This window comes from Prionailurus bengalensis, chromosome F2, assembly GCF_016509475.1.
Source record: "Prionailurus bengalensis isolate Pbe53 chromosome F2, Fcat_Pben_1.1_paternal_pri, whole genome shotgun sequence".
Classification (NCBI taxonomy): Eukaryota; Metazoa; Chordata; class Mammalia; order Carnivora; family Felidae; genus Prionailurus; species Prionailurus bengalensis.
In genome coordinates this window covers 20,722,078-20,743,417 of record NC_057353.1, presented here as the reverse complement: position 1 = coordinate 20,743,417, position 21,340 = coordinate 20,722,078, and the positions used below count along the sequence as shown (strand labels likewise).

The 21,340-nt window shown below is 38.7% G+C and overlaps 1 protein-coding gene and 1 pseudogene across 1 annotated transcript in view; one reads left to right on the top strand and one right to left on the bottom strand.

Moving 5' to 3' along the window:
* Nucleotides 1-17,376, top strand: part of LACTB2 (lactamase beta 2) — a 33,053-nt gene extending 15,677 nt beyond the window's left edge. The window contains exons 3-7 of the mRNA XM_043601188.1: nt 3,566-3,689; nt 9,969-10,147; nt 12,384-12,532; nt 16,364-16,445; nt 17,060-17,376. Coding sequence (XP_043457123.1) covers nt 3,566-3,689; nt 9,969-10,147; nt 12,384-12,532; nt 16,364-16,445; nt 17,060-17,103 — 578 coding nt within the window. The 3' untranslated portion in view covers nt 17,104-17,376. The remainder of the gene's footprint in view (nt 1-3,565; nt 3,690-9,968; nt 10,148-12,383; nt 12,533-16,363; nt 16,446-17,059) is intronic.
* Nucleotides 7,828-8,884, bottom strand: LOC122496119 (annotated as a pseudogene).
* Nucleotides 17,377-21,340: the final 3,964 nt, after the last annotated feature.

Here is a 21,340-nt window from a genome sequence, read left to right as displayed (position 1 = left end):
TTGACCTATTTCTTTAAATTAAAAATTAAAAGTTTTGGGTTCCATATAAAATAATGAATATTTGTATAATAGATTACCTATTAGGTTGATTTAAAGAAAATTGAGAAGGGGCACCGGGGTGGCTCAGGTCATGATGTCAGGGTCGTGAGTTCAAGCCCCGAAATAAAGAAAAAAATTTGACACTGCTCTATAGCCACTAAAATTTTAATATTTTGAGAAGTAACTTGTTGACTTTCATTCTGAACTTTATTGAAGCTAGACCAACTGAATACAGACCTTGAGTTGCTCAGCACTGAAATCATACAGAGGTACCTTTCAGAATCTCCCCACAAGAGTCCCATGTATTTCTTCATTCTCTAAATCCTTAATTACTGGCATTCTTGTTCCATTTTATTTTATTACTTTCTTTGCTCCATATCATTTTACTATTTTTGTTAACTATCAGATGGCAGAAATTTTTCAACTGCTTTATGATGCTAACAACCTGTGGTTTTACAGGCCACACCTAAATTATGAATGCCATTTATAAGACTTCTGTGACCAGGTGCCTGGGTGGCTCAGTTGGTTAAATGTCTTACTTCGGCTTAGGTCATGATCTCATGTGGGTTTGTGGGTTTGAGCCCCACATCAGGCTCTGGGCTGACAGTTTGGAGCCTGGAGCCTGCTTTGGATTCCGTGTCTCTCTTTCTCTCTGCCCCTCCCCTGCTTGCTCTCTCTCTCTCAAAAATAAACATTTAAAATTTTTAAGAAAAAAAAAAGACGTCTGTGAGAAGATACAGTAACTTCGAAGCATCCTGCTTTCAAACGTTTAATATACAATCAGTGTATAATTTAGGAACTCCCAGTAGCTGGCAGGAAACCAGAATTTTACTAGACATGAGAACTATATAGCCCCAGGCTGCCCCAATATTTTGGTTTATTTTTAAGTAAATCTTACAAAATATATTTTGTAATCTGATAGCTGTTATTTTGCAGCTAAAGCTGGGTCTTTGCCATTTATTTCCCATCCCAGTCTTAAGAGTCAAATGTTTGCTTCTATGCCATTCAATTAGAATGTATTCTCATTAGAAGGTATTATAAACAATATCACTTGTATCAGCTTCAGTAATTAGCATTAACAATGATGTTATAAACCATTATTCGAACCTTAACAAATGACTGAGGGTTTCTCCCTGTTAAAATAATTACATGATTGAGACAGAAAGTAGGTAAGTGGTTGCAAGGGGCTGGAAGGAGAGAATAGGGAGTGACTACAGTTGGGTAAAGGGTTTCTTTGAGGGATTTTGAAAACATTATAAAATTAGATAGTGGAGATAGTTATACAGCTCTTTGGATATACTTTTTTTTTTTTTTTTTTTTTTTTTTAGTTTATTTATCTTGAGCGAGAGGGAGAGAGAAAGAATCCTAAGCAGGCTCCGCACTATCAGTGCAGAACCAGATGCGGGGCTCAAAGCCACCAACTGTGTGAGATCATGACCTGAACTGAAACCAAGAGTCAGATGCTTAACCAACTTAGCCACCCAGGCACCCCTGGATATACTTTAAGGACACTGAACTGTACACTTTAAAAGGATGAATTTTATACTATTGAATTATCTCTCAATAAGCTTTTATTAAATACAATTATTATTATATGATTGCTTTCAGCATGCCCTTCTCCATCCTGCCTATATAGATTGTTAATTTGAGGAGGACATGTGTTTTCATATTTGCACGTAACTTTAAAAACTAACACAGGGGCGCCTGGGTGGCGCAGTCGGTTAAGCGTCCAACTTCAGCCAGGTCACGATCTCGCGGTCTGTGAGTTCGAGCCCCGCGTCGGGCTCTGAGCTGATGGCTCAGAGCCCGGAGCCTGTTTCCGATTCTGTGTCTCCCTCTCTCTCTGCCCCTCCCCCGTTCATGTTCTGTCTCTCTCTCTGTCCCCAAAATGAATAAACTTTGAAAAAAAAAATAATAAATAAAATAAAAAAATAAAAACTAACACAAAGTTATTGTACGACATTTGTTTTATAATTTTGAGATAACGGTGAGTTTTTTGGAAGGATTGTGTACCAAAGGTCTCATAACCAGAAGAAATGTAATACCTCTACTTCTCTACTGAAAGACAAAATTATACAGATTAAAAATAAACACATACCAAAAAACCTCCCCATCTCACTCCAGAATGAAGACAGCCTTATTATGTAATGCCAGTTCCCAGAATAGCATATTATTTTTTGCTTCAGCCTCCAAGATACAAAATAGTGGAGTTTGGGGCTGGAGAGGGAAGGTCTGGTCCCAGTTGTTTTATTTTTATTACATTTGCAGTATTTCTATCTCTTTTCTCTTCCATTCTAGCCTGATTTCTGTGCCTTGTCAGTGTTTCCCTGAATGTCTTCTTCTCCATGTTGTCCACTGCTGTCACCTTAGTTCTGACACCTAGTCATCCCCTCCTGGTCTTTCTGATCTCTTCCCCTCCATTGTCCCACCTAGAGCTGCCATATTGATCAACGGGTTAACATTATTTCATTTTCTTTCCAAAGACTGTACAGTGGCCACATACGGTAAAGTTTAAATTCCTCTATTCTGTGAAAGGCAATATAAGGCCCTCCATGGTCTGAGCGCATCTAATCCCACTTTATCTCCGCTTCTCAGCCAGTGTTTTGCATTAGACAGGTTGGTAGACACACGTGGTCATCTCTGTGCTTTTCCAGATGCTGTTCCCCTTATCCATAAGTCCTTCTCAGTACCTTTCCCCAAATTACTCATCCTTTACACCACGCTTCAAGTTATATCAAGTCTATGAATTTTTTTCCTAATTGTTTCTTCTTTCTCTTAACTAGCATTGCATTTATGAGCTGAATTGTCCACGTAGTATTCATTAAATGAGACCAAGGATAGTTCTTTAATTATTTCTGGTTTGTAAATTTTATGTCCCCAACTGTGACAGTTTTTAAGCATCTGGATGTCATGGTGCTTCTATTCACTATGTATAGTATACCGGTTAGATAATTCACACTCAGCTATTGATTGGTTAATTGACTTTCTTAACGTCAGTGAGAGGTCTAGTATGGGTTAAATTTATTTTAGCAATTTAATATCTTAGCCCCGGGTTTGAGGCTTCCGTTCAACATTCACAGAAAGAACACTGTGCTCTCATCCTTTTATTATTAAGTACTGCCATGATGCCATGACTTCTACTCTATGTTAAGACCTAGATAAGAAAGAAAATTCTCAGGTACTGTATTACTGCCTCTTCAACACCCATCTTGATAGCAAAACTAGCTGAGATTATGAAGAACTACTTTCAAACTTTTGTATGAAATAAGGGTGACTAGAAAATCTCAAGGGCGTTTATGTAGACCTAGAAGCACATGAAAGAATAAAAAGCTCTTTTGTTGGGATAGAAAAAATACTATTCCAGAGATAACGCTGCTATAACCCATCCCATTTCCTCTTGTCTCTCTCTTAATGTTAGTATTTTTTGCCGTCATGCACAGTGTTAGCTCTATGAAAGCTGATCTCTTAAAAGGCTGAATTGTCATTGAAAGTATGACTTAATCTATTTTACATGTTTTGTTACTAGACACTGCCTATTGCATTAAAAAACTCCCACGGAACCCTCCAAGAGGAGAAATTATAGATGGAAAGCAACAATATGTTTATCTGCAAGATGGAGACATGATTAAAACTGAGGGTGCCACTCTCAGGTCAGTAAACATCCTTTAGCCAGGGAAGGGGGGAGGAGGTTATGTATGTCTTATAAAAAGTAAATAGGGGAAGATTTCTGCATATTTGCTTATAAGAGTGAAGAGTATCTCAAGAAGGATATAAAAGATCTGATAACATTGGTTACTCTGGGAAGAAAAACCAGTTGCTTGAGAAATAGGGGAAGAGACTTTTCACTCTACCCTTTTAAAATTAATTTGTTTGAATTATAGGATTACCATTTTTTAATAAAATTTAAATTAAAAAAATAGATCAGCATTTCCTGCCAGGGTGGTTTAGAGCTCTCAGTCAAATTAAGGACCTTCTCATGCTGTCAGTTCCAAAAGATGATCCGTACCTAAAGTAAATACATTTTAGGCCAGACCCATAATCTCCCATAACCTAAGTGAGATTGAAAAGTTGTTTCAAACTCAGTAGTTTAAAAACCGAACTACTGATGGTTCTCCTCCGTCCCCCATGATCGACTTGCTTTCCGACTTCAGAACACCTATTGCTCTCAGCACATAAGATTTTAATTTTTCTTCTAAGATGAAAGCTGGCTCTACCTCACCTTTATCGCTCCCCCTTTCCCCACCCACCACATCTAATGAGGTTAGTTTTTACCTTAAAAATATTTGTCTATTCTGTCCCCTTTTCTTCGTGTCCACCACCACTGCTTCTTGCTTAATATTTCTGTCTCCAGGCTCCCCTTTTCAATCTACCCTTCACACCCCATGTCACTTGAAACCTTGAATAACTCTCAACTGCATACAAGATCATGTTTATTCTCCTTACCATGTCACTGTCTGGCCCCAAACCACTTTCCTGGCCTGAATTCTACCACTTCCTTGTAAACACAATTAACCGTATCCAAATATTCCAACTTCAGTTCACATGTTACTTACCCAGGCAGAATTAACTGCTCCTTCCTCTAACTTTCATATAACTTGTATTTTATTGTAGTAATTATTGAGTTGTATTGTAATTTTTGTGTGAGTAGCTATTTCCTTAAACGGTAATAAACCCCTTAGGTTCACAGTGTTAGTTAATGACAGTTGCTGTAATAAACCAATCCCAAAATGTATGATGGTTCATACATGAATTAAGTTTTCTTCCCAGTCACATAAAGTCCAGAAAAGCTTCCTGATTTATCCAGTGCCCCCTGCCCCTGCAAATAATGTCTCGGATACCTTTCATCTTACGACTCCACCATCCTCAATAGTTGGTTTTCAAGGTCACCTTGTTCACCTCAGTCAATCCATTGGGTTGTAGAGAAGGAGCATGGAAGGGATCTTTCATGGGAGGCTTTCACAAACCAGACCTTTTGTTACATCGGCTGTAAATTCAGTCATGGTGGGCCACTGCTGACTGCAGGGAGGCTGGAAAAATGGAGTTTAAACTCATGCCCAGGAAAAAGAAGAAAGGTTTGATGATAAGCTAGCTATTCTCTGACACAAGGCAGATACCAGATTCATCGTCAGATCCTCAGTCCCTGGCACATAGAAGGCACGGAATATTTACCAACACATAGTAAATATCTACAAAGAGGGAAATAGATGAACAGATGAATGAGAAAGAGAAGATGAAGAACTAGGTATCCGTGCCCTCTTTCAAACCAGTGTTCCCTTTTTCCTACTATGCCATTGATTTATAAATTTAATTCATAAGCCATAAATTTATGGGCAATTTTCTAAAAATGCTCTTGTTGGAAATACGGTAGTATCTCCTATAATTTGTTCATGATACCTAAGGATAATAAACATTACATTACTACTTCTTCAGGGAGTGTTCTCAGCAATGATGAATTTCCCCCATCACACAGTAAGGGTCTGTCTCAAAGGCTTGAGAACCATGGTACTGGTTTATTAGTTATTACAGAATCATGGATATTAGATTTATACCTAATTTGCAGATTGAGAACATTTGGTCCCAGGTAACTAATTACCACCCATCTGCCATGAACAGACCATATCTTTTTAAGCTTTTTATTAAAGTATACAAAAAGAAAAGTGTACATATCATCAGTGTGCAACATGGTGAATTATTACAAACTGGACAAACCATGTGAGCAGCACTGGATCAAGTGATGACAGTATCAGTGCCCTAAAGCCTCTCATGTGCGTGCTTCGTGTCACTGCCTCCCCCTCACTTGAATGTGATCTTAGATTCATGGGGTGAATTGATGCCAAAGCCCTCGATATTATCTGAATTGCATTTAATTTTTCACTGAATTCTGATTAAGATGAATTATGGGAATCTATTTTAAGATTTGGGAGGTAAATGAAAAGAATCAAAAAAAGTAGACACGCTTTTTAAAAATGACTTAGTAAATAACCTTTGCACAAAAATCTAATTATACCAGAGTTTGATTCTCTTTTTTTTTTAATGTTTATTTATTTTTGAGAGAGAGAGAGGCAGAGCACAAGTGGGGAAGGAGCAGAGAGAGGGAGACACAGAATCGGAAGCAGGCTCCAGGCTCTGAGCTGTCAGCACAGAGCCTGACGCAGGGCTCGAATTCACAGACTGTGAGATCATGACCTGAGCTGAATTCGGACGCTCAATGGACTGAGCCACCCAGGCGCCCCAAATTATACTAGAATTTGAATAAAACATTTAGTTTATTGATGACATCGTTTCCTTTTCCATCTTTAATAAAGTTAGTAAAACCCAGTTGTTTTAAATGTTAACGAGAAGATTCGTTAAGCAAAAGTTCCATAAACAGAAGATTAAAATCTACTTAAGTCCTCAAGTACTTCATGTCCAGTTGATCTGGTCTACTTGCCAATTTGAGGGGAGAAATACAATAGAGATAGAGACAATACCCACCAAGAACCCTTTAGTGAAAAAGAAGAAAGCAGGTGTTTCAGTAGGATTTGATTCTGAATATAACCTTCAAGAATTTTCGAGTGACCTAAATTCATTTTCTCAAAGACAAGTCAGTCTGACAGCTTTTGTTACCTGTTCTAAATCTTTTAAGAGAGCCGTCCTTATAAAGTCTGCTGTATTACACAAGTGGCAGAACTGGATAAATGTGGCACCTGATGAATGGGAAGGCCACAGCTGCAGTCCCTCTGATCTGTGGCAAAGCACCTCTGATGTCATCTCCTTTCCTCCCCCTGCCTATGTGAAGTGAATTTTAATACCGTTTTTATGCAGATTAAAGCATTTGCTGCCCAGGTGACTGGAGAACTGGAATTTCTGATCCCCTAATTTAAGAAATCTTATTGCCTTGGTTATCAAAGAAAACCATTACTGAGTTCAGGAGTAGGGAATGGGAGGGAAAAAGAAAGGACGCATTGCAAGCACAGTGACAGATAAGACAGTCCGCAGACTCTGAAAAAGAGTGCTTCTCCTGATCAATTTTTGTAGATTAAAAAAAAAAAAGATTGGGGTTCTGTTTATAAATGCATTGGATGTGTGATTGTTCATAAGATTGTCCATAAGATATCAGACAACCCACACATGTTTATAGATGTGAAAATACGCCTCCTGGAATTATTTTCATGTAACATTGAACCAGACAAAAGAGATGTCTCTGTATCACTTTTTACTTTCCCTGCCCCAGACCTGGAGCCAGCCATGTCTTCAAGAACCCTGACTTCATTAAGTGGGAAATGGTATTTAGAAACAAAGAACTAAGTGTGAGGTGTGCTCATTACTACTGGAGTATCATTACTTCTGGGCCTTTCATGGAGCTAGGAAAAAAAAAAAAAAGAATTCATAATGATTCCTCAGTTCAGATGAGAAACAACCTAAAACCTTAATTCCCTCATTCATATATATTTCTTCCTTATCCCACAGTAAAAACCTTGCTTCTCAACATCAATTTACTTACTCGTTTATACTATGATACAATAAACACAAAATAATCTCAGAAACATGCTAACCTTCACACTGCCAAAAATAAACCTATTAAGCCAAGTTCAAAATCCTTCCAGTTCTTTTAATCTTGGGATATATTCTATTAAGGATGTATAATCTTAGTACTTAAAAGTTACTGGAGTTAACATTAGTATGGCTGTTATCTATCTGGTGCATAGTAAGATTGGCTTTCTGTATTCAATATTAACGTTTTCTTTCACCTTTTATTTAGTTTCATGTTTAGAATATATTAGCTTAAAAGTTAAAACCAATAATAAGTTACTATCAGAGACTTCTTGATTGTATCTTTGTTCCCTACATCCTACCTGCCTACCCCTATAGGCAACTACATTCATTCATTTTTTTATTTATCCTTCTTTTCTTTTTACAAAAATAAGGAAATAGATACATTTTCATTTCCCTAACTTTCTATACAAAAGAGCAATTATCAACACTCTTGCACACTTTGTTTTTAAGAGAAAAGCATCTGTTAGCCTTTAATGAACCTCCCTCCACATGGCTTCAAGCTACCAGGACACAGCCCCCCCCACCACCGCCACACACACACACACACCCTTAATCTTCTGCTCAGCTCTCCCACTGTCATTGTGTCTTCAAGGTGACAGGCTGTCTGGGGAATTTTCCCTTCCCCAAAACTTTGTAGTACCCCGATCACACCACGCCAGTGATAGGAGCACCTCCAGTCTTATTCTTGGCAGCATGTACCCGTGTCTGCCCACTGGCCACAGTCCACAGTTTATCAAGGTTGACGGTTGGGCAGAAGCCCTGGTTCCTCTGTCGTGATGCCTCATATCAACTTTCCCAAAGCAAGCTGGATGATACTTGTCAAAGTTGGTCCCGTGGTGATGCATGCCACCAGCATTATCCCAGCCTTCTGGGCGCTTCCGTGCTTACTGGTGGGTCTGTGGCTGTGGCTCCCGTGGCCCTGAAATTTCCAGGTCTTCCTCAGTCTGGATGGCTGTGTGGAAAAGGTGCTTGGTGATAAGGCCAAATGGAGACAGGGCAGGGGGAGAGCTTACCCAACTGTGAGGGGTCCGTAGGCAGAGGGAGGTCAAGGATCTGCTTCATGGCACATTCAGCAAAGTTGATGTTAGGGGCTGACCCAGGGCCACGCGCTCTCATCAGGGCAGTGCGGGGTGCCAGAGTACAGCTGCCTGTGTGTCTCCGGGGTCCAAACGCCAGGCCAGACACGCACCCTCAGGCTCCCAGAACCACACCAGCCACCTCGTCCTGAGGCCCACTGCGCATGGCCTGAAAGACCAGGGTGCGACGCCAAGTAGACTTCGCAGCCTGCACCAGCAACAAAGCAAAGCATGAAAAGAACCACGCTTTGCTCTCTTTTTTTTTTTTTATCACTTGACCGTATATCCTGCGGATTACTCAATATCAGTTCATAGAGAGTTTCATCATTTTTTTTGATGGCTGCTGCATATATTCCATTGTGTGGATGTACCACAATGTGACCACAGTGTCCTATGGATGGGTATGGGGTTGTTCCTAATACTTTGTTTTTATAAATAGCGTGATGAATAACTTGTATATATTTTTTGTTTTTGTGAAGGTATATCTTCAGGGTAAACTTCTAGCAGTGGGAGCGATGGGTCAAAGGGTTATGTAATTTTGCTAGAAAATGCCAAATTCCCTTCATTGTGGGCTTCACCATTTTGCTCTCCCACCAGCAACTCACGAAAGTGCTTTTTTCTCATAGTCTTGCCATAAAGTATATTGTAAAATAAACATATGCAAAGGAAATTGAAAAAAAATTGTTTTTAAATAATAAAAGCACTGTCTTTGAGTAGTGCAATGATTGTGAATTGTTGTCTCCTTTAAGTATTTTCCTTTCTCTTTTCAAAATTTGTTGTAATCAGTGCATGCTTATTATTGAGAAAAAGGTGGGAAAGTATTGAGTTTGCACTTCAGAATGAGAAATTTGATTTAAAGGAGAGAGTTTTCTGGTGATAATTTTCAATGGGCCACAAGAAAAAAAGGACTTTTTTTTGTTTTTTGGTTTTTTTCCCAAGGTGCCTGGGTGGCTCAGCTGGTTAAGCCTCCAACTTCGGCTCAGCTCACAATCTCATGGTTCATGAGTTCAAGCCCCACATTGGACTCCGTGCAGACAGCTCAGAGCCTGGAGCTGCTTCAGATTCTGTGTCTCCCTCTCTCTCTGCCCCTTCCCCACTCGTGCTCGCTCGTGCACTCTCACGCGCGCGTGCTTTCTCTCTCGCTCCCTCTCAAAAATAAAAACATTTTTTAAAAATTTTTAAAGGAGTTTTCTAACAGGTTAACATCATTTATTTGTGTCTTACTGAGATGAGGACAGAGAATAATTTACTTCTCAAAATTTCTTCTAAGCCTAAGAGTCTATAATTGTTACTATTTCTTCTTTGTCTTTTAACTAGAGTTATACACACACCTGGCCACACTGATGATCATATGGCTCTACTTTTAGAAGAGGAAAATGCTCTCTTTTCTGGAGATTGCATCCTAGGAGAAGGAACAACTATATTTGAGGACCTTTATGATTATATGAACTCCCTAAAAGAACTGTTGAAAGTCAAAGCTGATATTATATATCCAGGTGGGTAGTTTCTTACATGTAGCAATCCACGTGTGTGACATGATGGAGAAGGTTCATTTTGGTTTGTCTGTATGTGTATTTATGTTTTCAGGGCTTGAAGAGATAAACAGTGCTTCTTTAAATCACACCCCCCCCAGGTCTTATCAAGCCATGCAATTAAAAAGGCTGAGAGTGATATTAATAACTTTATATAAAGATATAAGGGTTATTTTTTAATATCTACACAGCTATTAATAGAACTGTTAAACAAAGGAAATAAATTTACATTTTCATTCCACAAACTGTCTTCACTTCTGTCAATTTGACTTCTGTTGTAGACTGCATTTTAGCAGTGAACTCTGAGCTCTAGTTTCTTTAACTCACACTATTGAAATATCAGTAGCTTCCATGTCAACTGTAAAATTGTGTATTCATTTCACTTCTCCAGAAAAAGAAGCCTGTTTTAGTATCTCAGCTGTCACGGCATTGCTCTTCAATATGAACCTCCCTTTTATCCTAAAAGTGAAGAAAGACATAGGACTGGACAAGAGGGCCCAGAAGGAAAAAGAAACGAGGTTACCTAATTGTTTAAGTCCTTACAACTTGTTCCTAACCAGAGAGCCATGGAGAGACTTGTAATTACAGTGTCTTCAATCCCCTTATATTCTTTCATGAGTTTCTACTGCTGAGGGGATAGGAAACATAGTGGAGCTGGGCATTTGGATTTATTATGACCTAAGAGGAATGGAAGCTGACAGCTGTTTTTAAAGAGAAGAGAGCACATGTTTGATGTACTCACATTGGAGTAAAACTAATGAGAGGCTGCCTTGGTAAAGGTTCTTAGAGTGTTTGCTTTAGTGACTCCAGTGAACTGGCCTACTGGCATAGCAGGAACTTAAAATACGTTCTGTAACCATAGCTACTATATATTAAGGCCTGCTACCTCTCAGGTACTGTGCAGGGACCTTTACAGTGTTGTCCTCACAAAAACCCAGTGAAGCAGGTTGTGGGATCTTCATTGCACGGCTGAAGAAACAAGCTCAGGGATTCAGACTTCTGATGGCCACGCAACTAGTAAGTGATAGTCAATACTCCAACCAAAGCCCATGCTCTGTATATGGTAACAGGTTAGTCTGCTGAATTTGTTCTCAAGTATTTTAAACATCCCTCTTGCAGACTTGGGTCATACATAATTTGCACTATCTGAAAGAGCAACTAAATTTCAATATGACTTAGGGGCACCTGGGTGGCTCATTCAGGTAAGCATCTGGCTCTTGGTTTCATCTCAGTTCGAGCCCCACGTCCAAGCTCTGCGCCAATAGCATGGAGCCGGCTTGGATTCTCTGCCCTCCCCCCACTCGTGCTCTCTCTTTCTCAAAATAAATAAATGTTAAAAAAAAAAAAAAAAAAACTTTAAAAACTTAAAAAAAAAACTTTTACTATAACTTAATCGGGGTTGTCAGCATTTCTGAATGACTAGCCTATACATAAGATGCTTAAAGTTTTACTGTGGTTCTTGTGAATTTTTAATAGATCTTGGTCACTTACATGAAGCTACTTTTTACATTCCTCCTTTCAATCTTTTGTAAGTGTGGCATGGTGGGTAAGAGCACAGAGTAATTAAAAGCTCACAGGTCAGAACCCCAGCACCGTCCCCTCCTCACTGTTGAACTGTGGGCAAATTATTTACCCTCCTTACACTCCCACTTCTGTTATAAAGAAGGTATGATAAGAGTGCCTACCTCATCAGACTCTTACAACAATAATATATAGAGGGTGGGTGATGGGCATTGAGGAGGGCACCTTTTGGGATGAGCACTGGGTGTTGTATGGAAACCAATTTAACAATAAATTTCATATTTAAAAAAACAATAATATATATTATGCATTTAGAGCAGTGCCTGGCAGATAATGAGTACACTATAAATAGTACCTATCCTTACTCATGTGCTTACTGTTTTTGTTGTTAATTTTTTTTTAAGTATATAGTAACATTTCATGCAGATTTTATCTGATATAATACTCTGGTTTTGGCCAGAGTTTGTATGTAATTTTTAAATTTTGTATGTAATTTTTAAAATTTGTATGTAATTTTTAAATCTCTTACACCTGTATCATTTTCCACAAATTCATATTTAGAACACTTAGTATGCTTTTTTAGTACATCATGTGCATTATTTTTAAACAGACTGAATTAATTTCAGTTGTACTTAGTGTTTTTTATCTGTTTGAAATAAATATTATAATTCTAATTCAGGACATGGCCCAGTAATCCATAATGCCGAAGATAAAATTCTGGAATACATTTCTCACAGAAATATGCGAGAACAGCAAATTCTTGCATTACTTCAGGATAATTTTGAAAAATCATTTACAACAATGGAGCTGGTAAAAAACATTTACAAGGTAATTTTCATTTATCTTATTTGTACATAGCAACAGTTTTATTAGAATACTCTACACAGGTGTACCTGGGTGGCTTAGTCGGTTAAAGCATCAGACTCTTGATTTCAGCTCAGGTCATGATCTCACAGTTTGTGAGTTCAAGCTCCGCATCAGGCTCTGAGCTGACAGAGCAGAGCCTGCCTGGGATTCTCTGTCTCTCTCTCCCTCTGCCCCTCCCTGCTCTGACTTTATCTCTCTCAAAAATAAATAAATAGATGAAAAAAAAAAAGAAGAATCTATGTAATAGAACACATATGGTAGACTCATCACATCCCAGAACAGAATAAGTCTGTTAATTTTATAAGTAGTGCGCTTGTATAAATTTGAGATCAACAATCTCAACTTTCTAGAACACAGAAGTTAAACAAAAATGGACACGGGAAACCAAACAAACCATTCTGAACTATCATTAAACCTTATGTACTTCATTCTGTAGGAGAGACCATTACCAACAGCCTGTAGCGATTTATGTATTATTGTATCCCTCTTGATTGTTGGTGTCCTAGTCTGTAGCAAGTGAGAAGGGTTATCTGCTAGAGACATACTGGGATAGCAGGGAGAAGTAGCAATGCCTAACAAGGAAGAAGAAGGAGAAAGTACATGTAACAGAACATGAGTAAATAACTTAGTATATAGAGAAAAGAAACCCTCACGTCAGTGGCCTCTGAGCATATCACATATAACTACTACCACAACCTGTATAGCCATAAGATACATGGGAGTATAAAAATGAGCTTGAAAAGTACCCGGGCCCAGTTATAATTAGTAAAGAACTGTAACGTTCCATAGGCCTAAGTTATCAAGACAATCACATCATACTCAGTGTGCTTTGTTTTAAAAAGGAGGGATGAGTGGTTAAAATGGCTAAAGATAAAAAGTGCCACTGGCAAAGCGGTAATATAAATTTTCTTTCTCTGAGAGAGGGGGAGAGAATGCTTATGCATGAGTAAGGGAGGGGTAGAGGGAGAGCCAGACAGAGAATCCTAAGCAGGCTCCACATGTGGAACCCAACTCAGGGCTCAATCCCACGGCCATGACATCATGATCTGAATCGAAATCAAGAGTCGGATGCTTAACTGCCGGAGCCACCCAGGAGCCCCTGGTAACATAAATATTTAAATTCTGTGAAAGAGTTCATTTCCTCATAATACTAGAGTATAGCCACTCTAGACTATACATTGGTACACTGGGGTTTTCTCTCCTAACTTAAGTATAGACAGCAGAACTCTTATAACCCTCCCAGATGAGTCATTAAGCAGTTTCCCATACCCTAAAAAATGCTGGTTCTGCATTCAGAGGTACGTTCAGAGGTATACTCACTGTATATATGTGTCAAGTACCTGTTGCATACAGAATAGTACTAGGTATTACACAGAGATGTATTCAGTCAACATTTACTAGATTCCTGTGCCACACAATGGACGAGATACAGAGTTGCACAGATGATTAGAGATCCCTGCCCTCAAAGGACTCATAGTTTAGTGAAGACAGACACGTTCAACAGATAATTGTAACACTAACTCGCATTTTTTGAACACATTACTATGCGCTAGATGCTGTACTCCTTGTTTCACACTTACAAATGTAATTTGAGGTCCTTAATTCACATACCTCGAATTCTCAACACATGAAGATACTATTATTCCAATTTAATAGACTTAAAAAACAAAAAACTGGGGCGCCTGAGCGGCTCAGTCAGTTAAGCATCTTAGGCTCAGTTAAGCAACTCAGTCAGTTAAGCAACTTAGGCTCAGGTCATGATTTCACGGTTCGTGGGTTCAAGCCCCGTGTCAGGCTCTGTGCTGACAGCTTGCTCAGAGCCTGGAACCTGCTTCAGATTCTGTGTCTCCTTCCCTCTGTGCCCCTCCCCCACCACACTCTGTCTCTCTCTGTCTCTCAAAAATAAATAAGTGTTAAAAAAAAAAATTTTTTTTTAAACTGACTCAGAAAGTTTGAGTTAAGTAACTTCCAAAGGTACACCACTAGCAGATGTCACATACTCAAAAGTGAGACGTCAGATACTACTCATATCTTGCTTTTTCTATCACACCAGGCTTCCTCCAAGACCTCTTTATAGTATATCAGAGCATTAAAGAAAGAAGAATAAATTATATCTGATGGAAGATGCAGGGTATTAAGGCTTGCCTGGAAAAGCTTTAAAATTTTAATCATTTAATTGAGTCTTAAAGAGTAAGCATTTCCCAAGCCAGAGTATAGGAGAAAAGAAGCCATTCTAGACAGAAGGAAAAACATGCCCTGGGAGTAATAAACCAGCATTGTGTACATTTGAAAACCCACGAAGAAACTGCATATGACTGGAGCACACAATGCATATGGGGATGGGCAGGAAAGGAATCCCAGGGAATGAGGCAGAAAGGCAAGCATGATCAGATCATGGAAGCTTTCACCATTGGGCTTTAGCCAGTAAACCTGGGCATAGCCACTCAAGGATCTTGGGAGAGGAGTCACATAATCAGATCTTGAAGATCACAATGCTGGGGGCGCCTGGGTGGATCAGTTGGTTGGGCATCCAACTTCCACTCAGGTCATGATCTTGCAGTTTGTGGGTTCGAGCCCTGCATTGGGCTCTGTGCTGACAGCTCAGAGCCTGGAGCCTGCTTAGGATTCTTTGTCTCCCTCTCTCTCTGCCCCTCCCCTGCTCTCTCTCTCTCTCTCTCTCTTTCTAAAAAATAAACATTTAAAAAAATAAATAAATAAATAAATAAACATTTAAAAAAAAATAGAAGATCACAATGGCAGATATGGTAAATGGAGCTTAAGGGAGAGTTGGGAGTTAGAAGTTTATATTTGGGAACATTAATATCTGATACTGCTGTGCCAAGTTGGTTGTGTAAGAAGTGAGTCCACAATACAACTCATTGTTGCATGAATGCTTAGGGGTGCCTGGGTGACTCAGTCAGTTGAGCATCTGACTTCAGCTCAGGTCATGATCTTGCAGTTCATGAGTCCATGCAGAGCTCACTTTGGATCCTCTGTACCCCTCTTTCATTGCCCCTCCCCCCCAAAAAAATTAAATAAACTTTTTTTTTTTTAATGAGTGTTTTAAGAGAAGTCTAAGGAAATTTTCAGGATGAAAACTAAATGATGGGAGAGGTAGTATAACCAATGGAAACATACAAAGATACTATCATGTAACCTAATAAATAAACCATAGGGCCAATGGATCTGTGGCATCATCAAAACTATCTAGAATAATTTTCATAGTTAGTTATTTATTCATTCATTCATAAAATGTGGAGTTCCTACTCTGTGCCATTATGCTAAGCACTGGGTATTCAGTGATGAACAAAACTGACACTATTAACTGTCTAGACTGTTCAGTCTATTTGATCTACAGGTATATAGATAGAAATACAGTGGTCTAAAGCAAGACATGTACAAGGTGATATCATTTTGACTATTCCTCTATAAAAATGTATTTAAGTTAAAATTTTCCCCTTTTTTTTTTTTTTTTTTTTTTAATTTTTGTAATGTTTATTTATTTTTGACGGAGACAGAATGCGAGTGGGTTAGGGGCAGAGAGAGAGGGAGACACAGAATTTGAAACAGGCTCCAGGCTCTGAGCTGTCAGCACAGAGCCCGACGCGGGGCTCGAACTCACGAGCTGTGAGATCATGACCTGAGCCGAAGTCGGACACTCAACCGACTGAGCCACCCAGGTGCCCCAAAATTTTCCCCTTTTGATGCATTTTTTCTTCAATAGTTTCAAAACGATTTACTTCTTCTTTTTTAAAAAGGAAATATTTTCTTTCACTCTTGTCTTTCTTTTAGACTGTTCCTGAGCATTTATATAAGATGGCTGAACATAATGTCTTGCTTCATTTAATAAAATTAGAAAAAGAAGGAAAAATCTGTAAGTATACTTCCAAACTTCACTTCTTTTATTACCAGCATCTAAAATATTTTCTTACAAGTCCTTCCTTGAACGTCACTGTAAGATGGAGAAACACACTAGGAAGGGTTAATAGTGAAAGGCCAGTGGACCACAAGTTGGAACCTAAAGTTCCCACAGGAATTAGAATTTTGCTTAGGGGTTGCAGTTCTTACCCACCAGAACTATAATCAAAGGCGTGTAATGGAAAGATAGTTTCTCCTCTCCCAACCACAAGACCACAAAGAATTTCACATGTAGAAGGCTTGGGAACAGCCAAATGTTTTAGCAGTAGTAAAGGTAGTAACACAAAGATATTAAAGCAGTCAATCTGTCTTTACTAGTTTTAGGTTAATTCATCAAATTAATCTTTCTAGAAGTTTAATCCTTAAAATCAAGAAGCTTAAAGCTTGAATTTTGTGTAGAAGCCTCAACAATGCTTTTATATGTCCAAAAATAAAAAAAAATACCCACTTTATATTGAGCAATAAAATTATTTTAGGAATGAATGTTTTTACTAGCCACAAAATAACTTAAAATCCATTAAATTTGCTTATCTGTTGTTAAATTTTTACTCTCTAATTTTCTTTCCACAGTTAGCAACATGGATCCTGACAAGAAATGGAAAGCTAATCTTTAGTTGCAGATTCATGAAAGCTTGTGTTGGTTTGTTTTTAGAGAATGGTGTGATTTTCTTAACTATTAATTATTTATACGAAAGACAGAGTATAGAACATTGAAAATAACCCTAGATATACTTTAAAATATTGTCATATTTTCTTCTAAAATAAATATTACCTTTTACATTTTACATGTTACTTATCTAACCTGAGTCGTATAACATTTTATCAAAAAGAATCCAACAATTTATCCATGTTCAACAGATTCAATAAAATGGCTACTTTAAAAATAATAGAATTTGTGTACTTTAAAACTGAATATTATTCTTGGAGATTAGTTATCTATTACAAATGGCCAATAATACTATTTTTCTCCAGCTGCTGCAGTTAACAGCACAGATTTCTACATAATCCTTCTTTACGTCTGTAGATAACAGCTTTGTTGTCATGCTTCTGCCGATTATGATTTTATTTTAGTTCTATAGCCCTGTATCTTGTATATTTTCTTATAATGGTATCCCACAATAATTTATGAACATCAACATTGGCATAATGCCAATTAAAGTCATTATATAATAATTATTTCTGTAGTCCATTACTACAACCAACATACTTTTTCAAGTTTAGTTTTTAGTATGTAGTCATCAGCATATATATGAATTATATACCAAAAGTTGTTTTTTTTAATTAATTAGAGGATTTATAAGACAGGGCATTTTTTATATAAGTAGTGTTCTTCAATAGGGGTTAGGTTCTCAGGGCAGCTCTCCAGTGCTTATTTAACCCACAAGGTTGCCAAACTACAATACTAAAATGAGCTCAGAATCCTGAGAAATGGCCCTTTTAAAATTCTTTCCTAAAGGTAAGACTACAAAATTTTTTTAAGCTTTTTTTGATATCCTCACCTCTTTCTGCTCCTTTTCCCAAGGTCCCCAGCATGTTCATACTATTCTAAACACTTATTCTCATGCTTTAGAGACCTATTGTGTTCCTGAAACCATTTCACATTACAAAATAACTGTGAACTCAACAGTAACAAAAATAAACAACTCCATTCAAAAATGGGCAAAGGACTTAAATAGACATTTCTCCAAAGAAGATATACATACAGATGGCCAATAAGCACAGGAAAATATGCTGAACATCACTAATCACGGCAGAAATGAAAATTAAAACCACAATGATATACCACTTCATCCCTATTAGAATGGCTATTATCAAAAAAAATAATAATATAAGTATTGGGGAGGATGTGGAGAAATTGGAACCCTCGGGCATCACTGGTGGAATGTAAAATGGTGCAGCTGCTATGGAAAACATTGTGGTGGCTCCTCCAAAGTTAAACATAGAATTACCATACAATTCAACAATTCCACTTCTGGTATATACCCAAAAGAATTGAAAGCAAAGACTTGAATAGATATTTACACGCCCAGGTTCATGAAGGCAGTGTTATTCAAAATAGCCAGAGGTGGAGGCAACCCAAGTGTCTATTTAAGGATGAATGGGTAACTAAAATGGTGTATATACAGACAATGGACTATGATTCAGCCTTAAAAAGGAAGGAGATAGTGGCGCCTGGGTGGCTCAGTCGGTTAAGCGTCCGACTTTGGCTCAGGTCATGATCTCACAGTCTGTGGGTTCGAGCCCTGCGTCGGGCTCTGTGCAGACAGCTCAGAGCCTGGAGCCCGTTTCGGATTCTGTGTCTCCCTCTTTCTCTGACCCTCCCTGTTCATGCTCTCTCTGTCTCAAAAATAAATAAATGTTAAAAAAAAAAATTAAAAAAAAAAAAAAAAGGAAGGAGATTCTGACACATGCTACAATATGGGTGAAACTTGAAGACATTATTCTAAGTGATATCAGCCAGTACAAAGGGACAAATACTATATGATTCCACTTACTTGAGATACCTAGTGTAGTCCAATTGATAAGAGACAGAAAATAGAATGAATGGTGGGGTGCCTGGGTGGTTGAGTCGGTTGAGCCTCCGACTTTGGCTCAGGTCATGATCTCAGTCTGTGAGTTCGAGCCCCGCATCGGGCTCTGTGCTGACAGCTCGGAGCCTGTTTCAGATTCTGTGTCTCCCTCTCTCTCTGACCCTCCCCCGTTCGTGCTCTGTCTCTCTCTGTCTCAAAAATAAATAAACATTTAAAAAAAAATTTTTTTTTTTAAAGAATGAATGGTAGATGCCAGAGACTGGGAGAGACAGAGAAATGGGGCATAAGTGTTTGGTGGGTAAGGAATTCAATTTGGGAAGATGAAAAAGTTCTGGAAATAGATGATTGTGATCATGACTGTACATAAATCATGAATGTATTTAATGCCACTGAACAGTATACTTAAAAATTGTTAAAAAAAAAAAAAAAATGGGGGCGCCTGGGTGGCTCAGTCAGCTAGGGCATCCGACTTCAGCTCAGGTCATGATCTCATGGTTTGTGAGTTCAGGCCCCGCGTCGGGCTCTGTGCTGACAGCTCAAGCCTGGAGCCTGCTTCGGATTCTGTGTCTCCCTCTCTCTCTGCCCCTCCCCCACTCATGCTCTGTATCACTCTGTCTCTCAAAAATGAATAAACATTTTAAAAACTTTTTAAAAATGGTAAAAAATGGCTATAAATATATTCCCCAACACCACCACCAAAAAAGAAAAAAAAATTCTGTATTCCCATTGCCTAAGTATAGCAGATACCAGCAAAATTTAGACAAGAAGTCTGATTATGTGTGTATGTGAATGTTTAGTTTACCTCTTAATTTGCATGTCCTCCATTCTTTCCAATCTCTTTGAATAAAACAGCAGTTGATCAAACCAGAAAACCCAATAGTTATTTTTGATATGCCCCATCCCTCATATCATATCCAGTTCTTCATCAAGTACATACTGACTGTTCCAGCTCTGGAACTTGTCTCTGCCTCTTACTCCACCAATAGTCCTTAGCCCAGGCCATCACCCTTTTTTGCTTGGACAACTGCCATAGCCCATAACTCTGGTCTCCCTACTTCTGTTCTTGGAGGGAGTGAGGGGACAGGGATGAGAAGGGCATTCTGAACTGAAGAAATCTGCACAAAGCCATGTAATCATGGTCTTTTTTAAGTACCATGGCACCACTACAAGTGGACCTATTGGAGGAGGGGTGATAATGGAAGGCCCTTCAACTTTCTGATTTTTCAGAGTCTAAGCAACTGACCTTTAACAAAAACAATGGCATTCATTAAGTATCTGCTTTGTGCTGGGTACTGGATCAGGCACTGGGGACACAAAGGGAAACAAAACAGCATCTCTGCTCTCAAGATTATATTCTAGTTCTGGAGATATATAGTTACAATATGCGGTACCATGAAATTTGGTTGGGTTATAGAAAGCTTAGAGGATGGGGCACCTGGGTGGCTCAGTCGGTTGAACCCACTAGGTTTTGGCTCAGGTCATGAATTTGAGCTCCACGCTCCAAGCTCCTGCTTGGGATTCTCTTTCTCCCTCCCCCTCTCCCTCTCCTCTGCCCCTCCCTGCCTCTCTCTTTCTCTCTCAAAATAAGTAAACTTTAAAAATTAAAAAAAAAAAAAAGCTTAGAGGAGCCTGAGCCCAGTCTTCAAAGATGAGTAAGTGGTATCCAGGTAAAGAAGTTAGAAATGTTTACTTTTTTTTTTTTTAATTTTTTTGAGAGAAGAGAGAGAGTGTGCAGGGCAGAGACAGGGAGACATAATCTGAAGCAGACCCCAGGCTCCAAGCTGTCAGCACACAGCCCAACGTGGGGCTTGAACCCATGAACCATGAGATCATGACCTGAGCCAAAGTTGGACACTCAACTGACTGAGCCACCCAGGCACCCCTAGAAGTTAGAGATGTTTAGGAGATGAGAAGAATTGTTCCAGTTGGAAGAAATAGTGTATGCACATAAACAGATATGGCAGAGCATCACATGGTTGGAGAACTAAGTATAATGTTTGTGGGTTGAGGTCTTAGAGACAAAAAGAATCAAGGGAACATAGAAATTTCACAGGAACCAATGTATTGTCATCCAGCCATGCTTCACACAGGCTGGAATATGCATAATTTAGGAATTAGAAAGTTAATCATATGGGAATGCGAGCTGGTGCAGCCACTCTGGAAAATGTATGGAGGTTCCTCAAAAAACTAAAAATAGAACTCCCCTACGACCCAGCAATTGCACTACTAGGCATTTATCCAAGGGATACAGGTGTGCTGTTTCGAAAGGACACATGCACCCCCATGTTTATAGTAGCACTATCAACAATAGCCAAAGGAT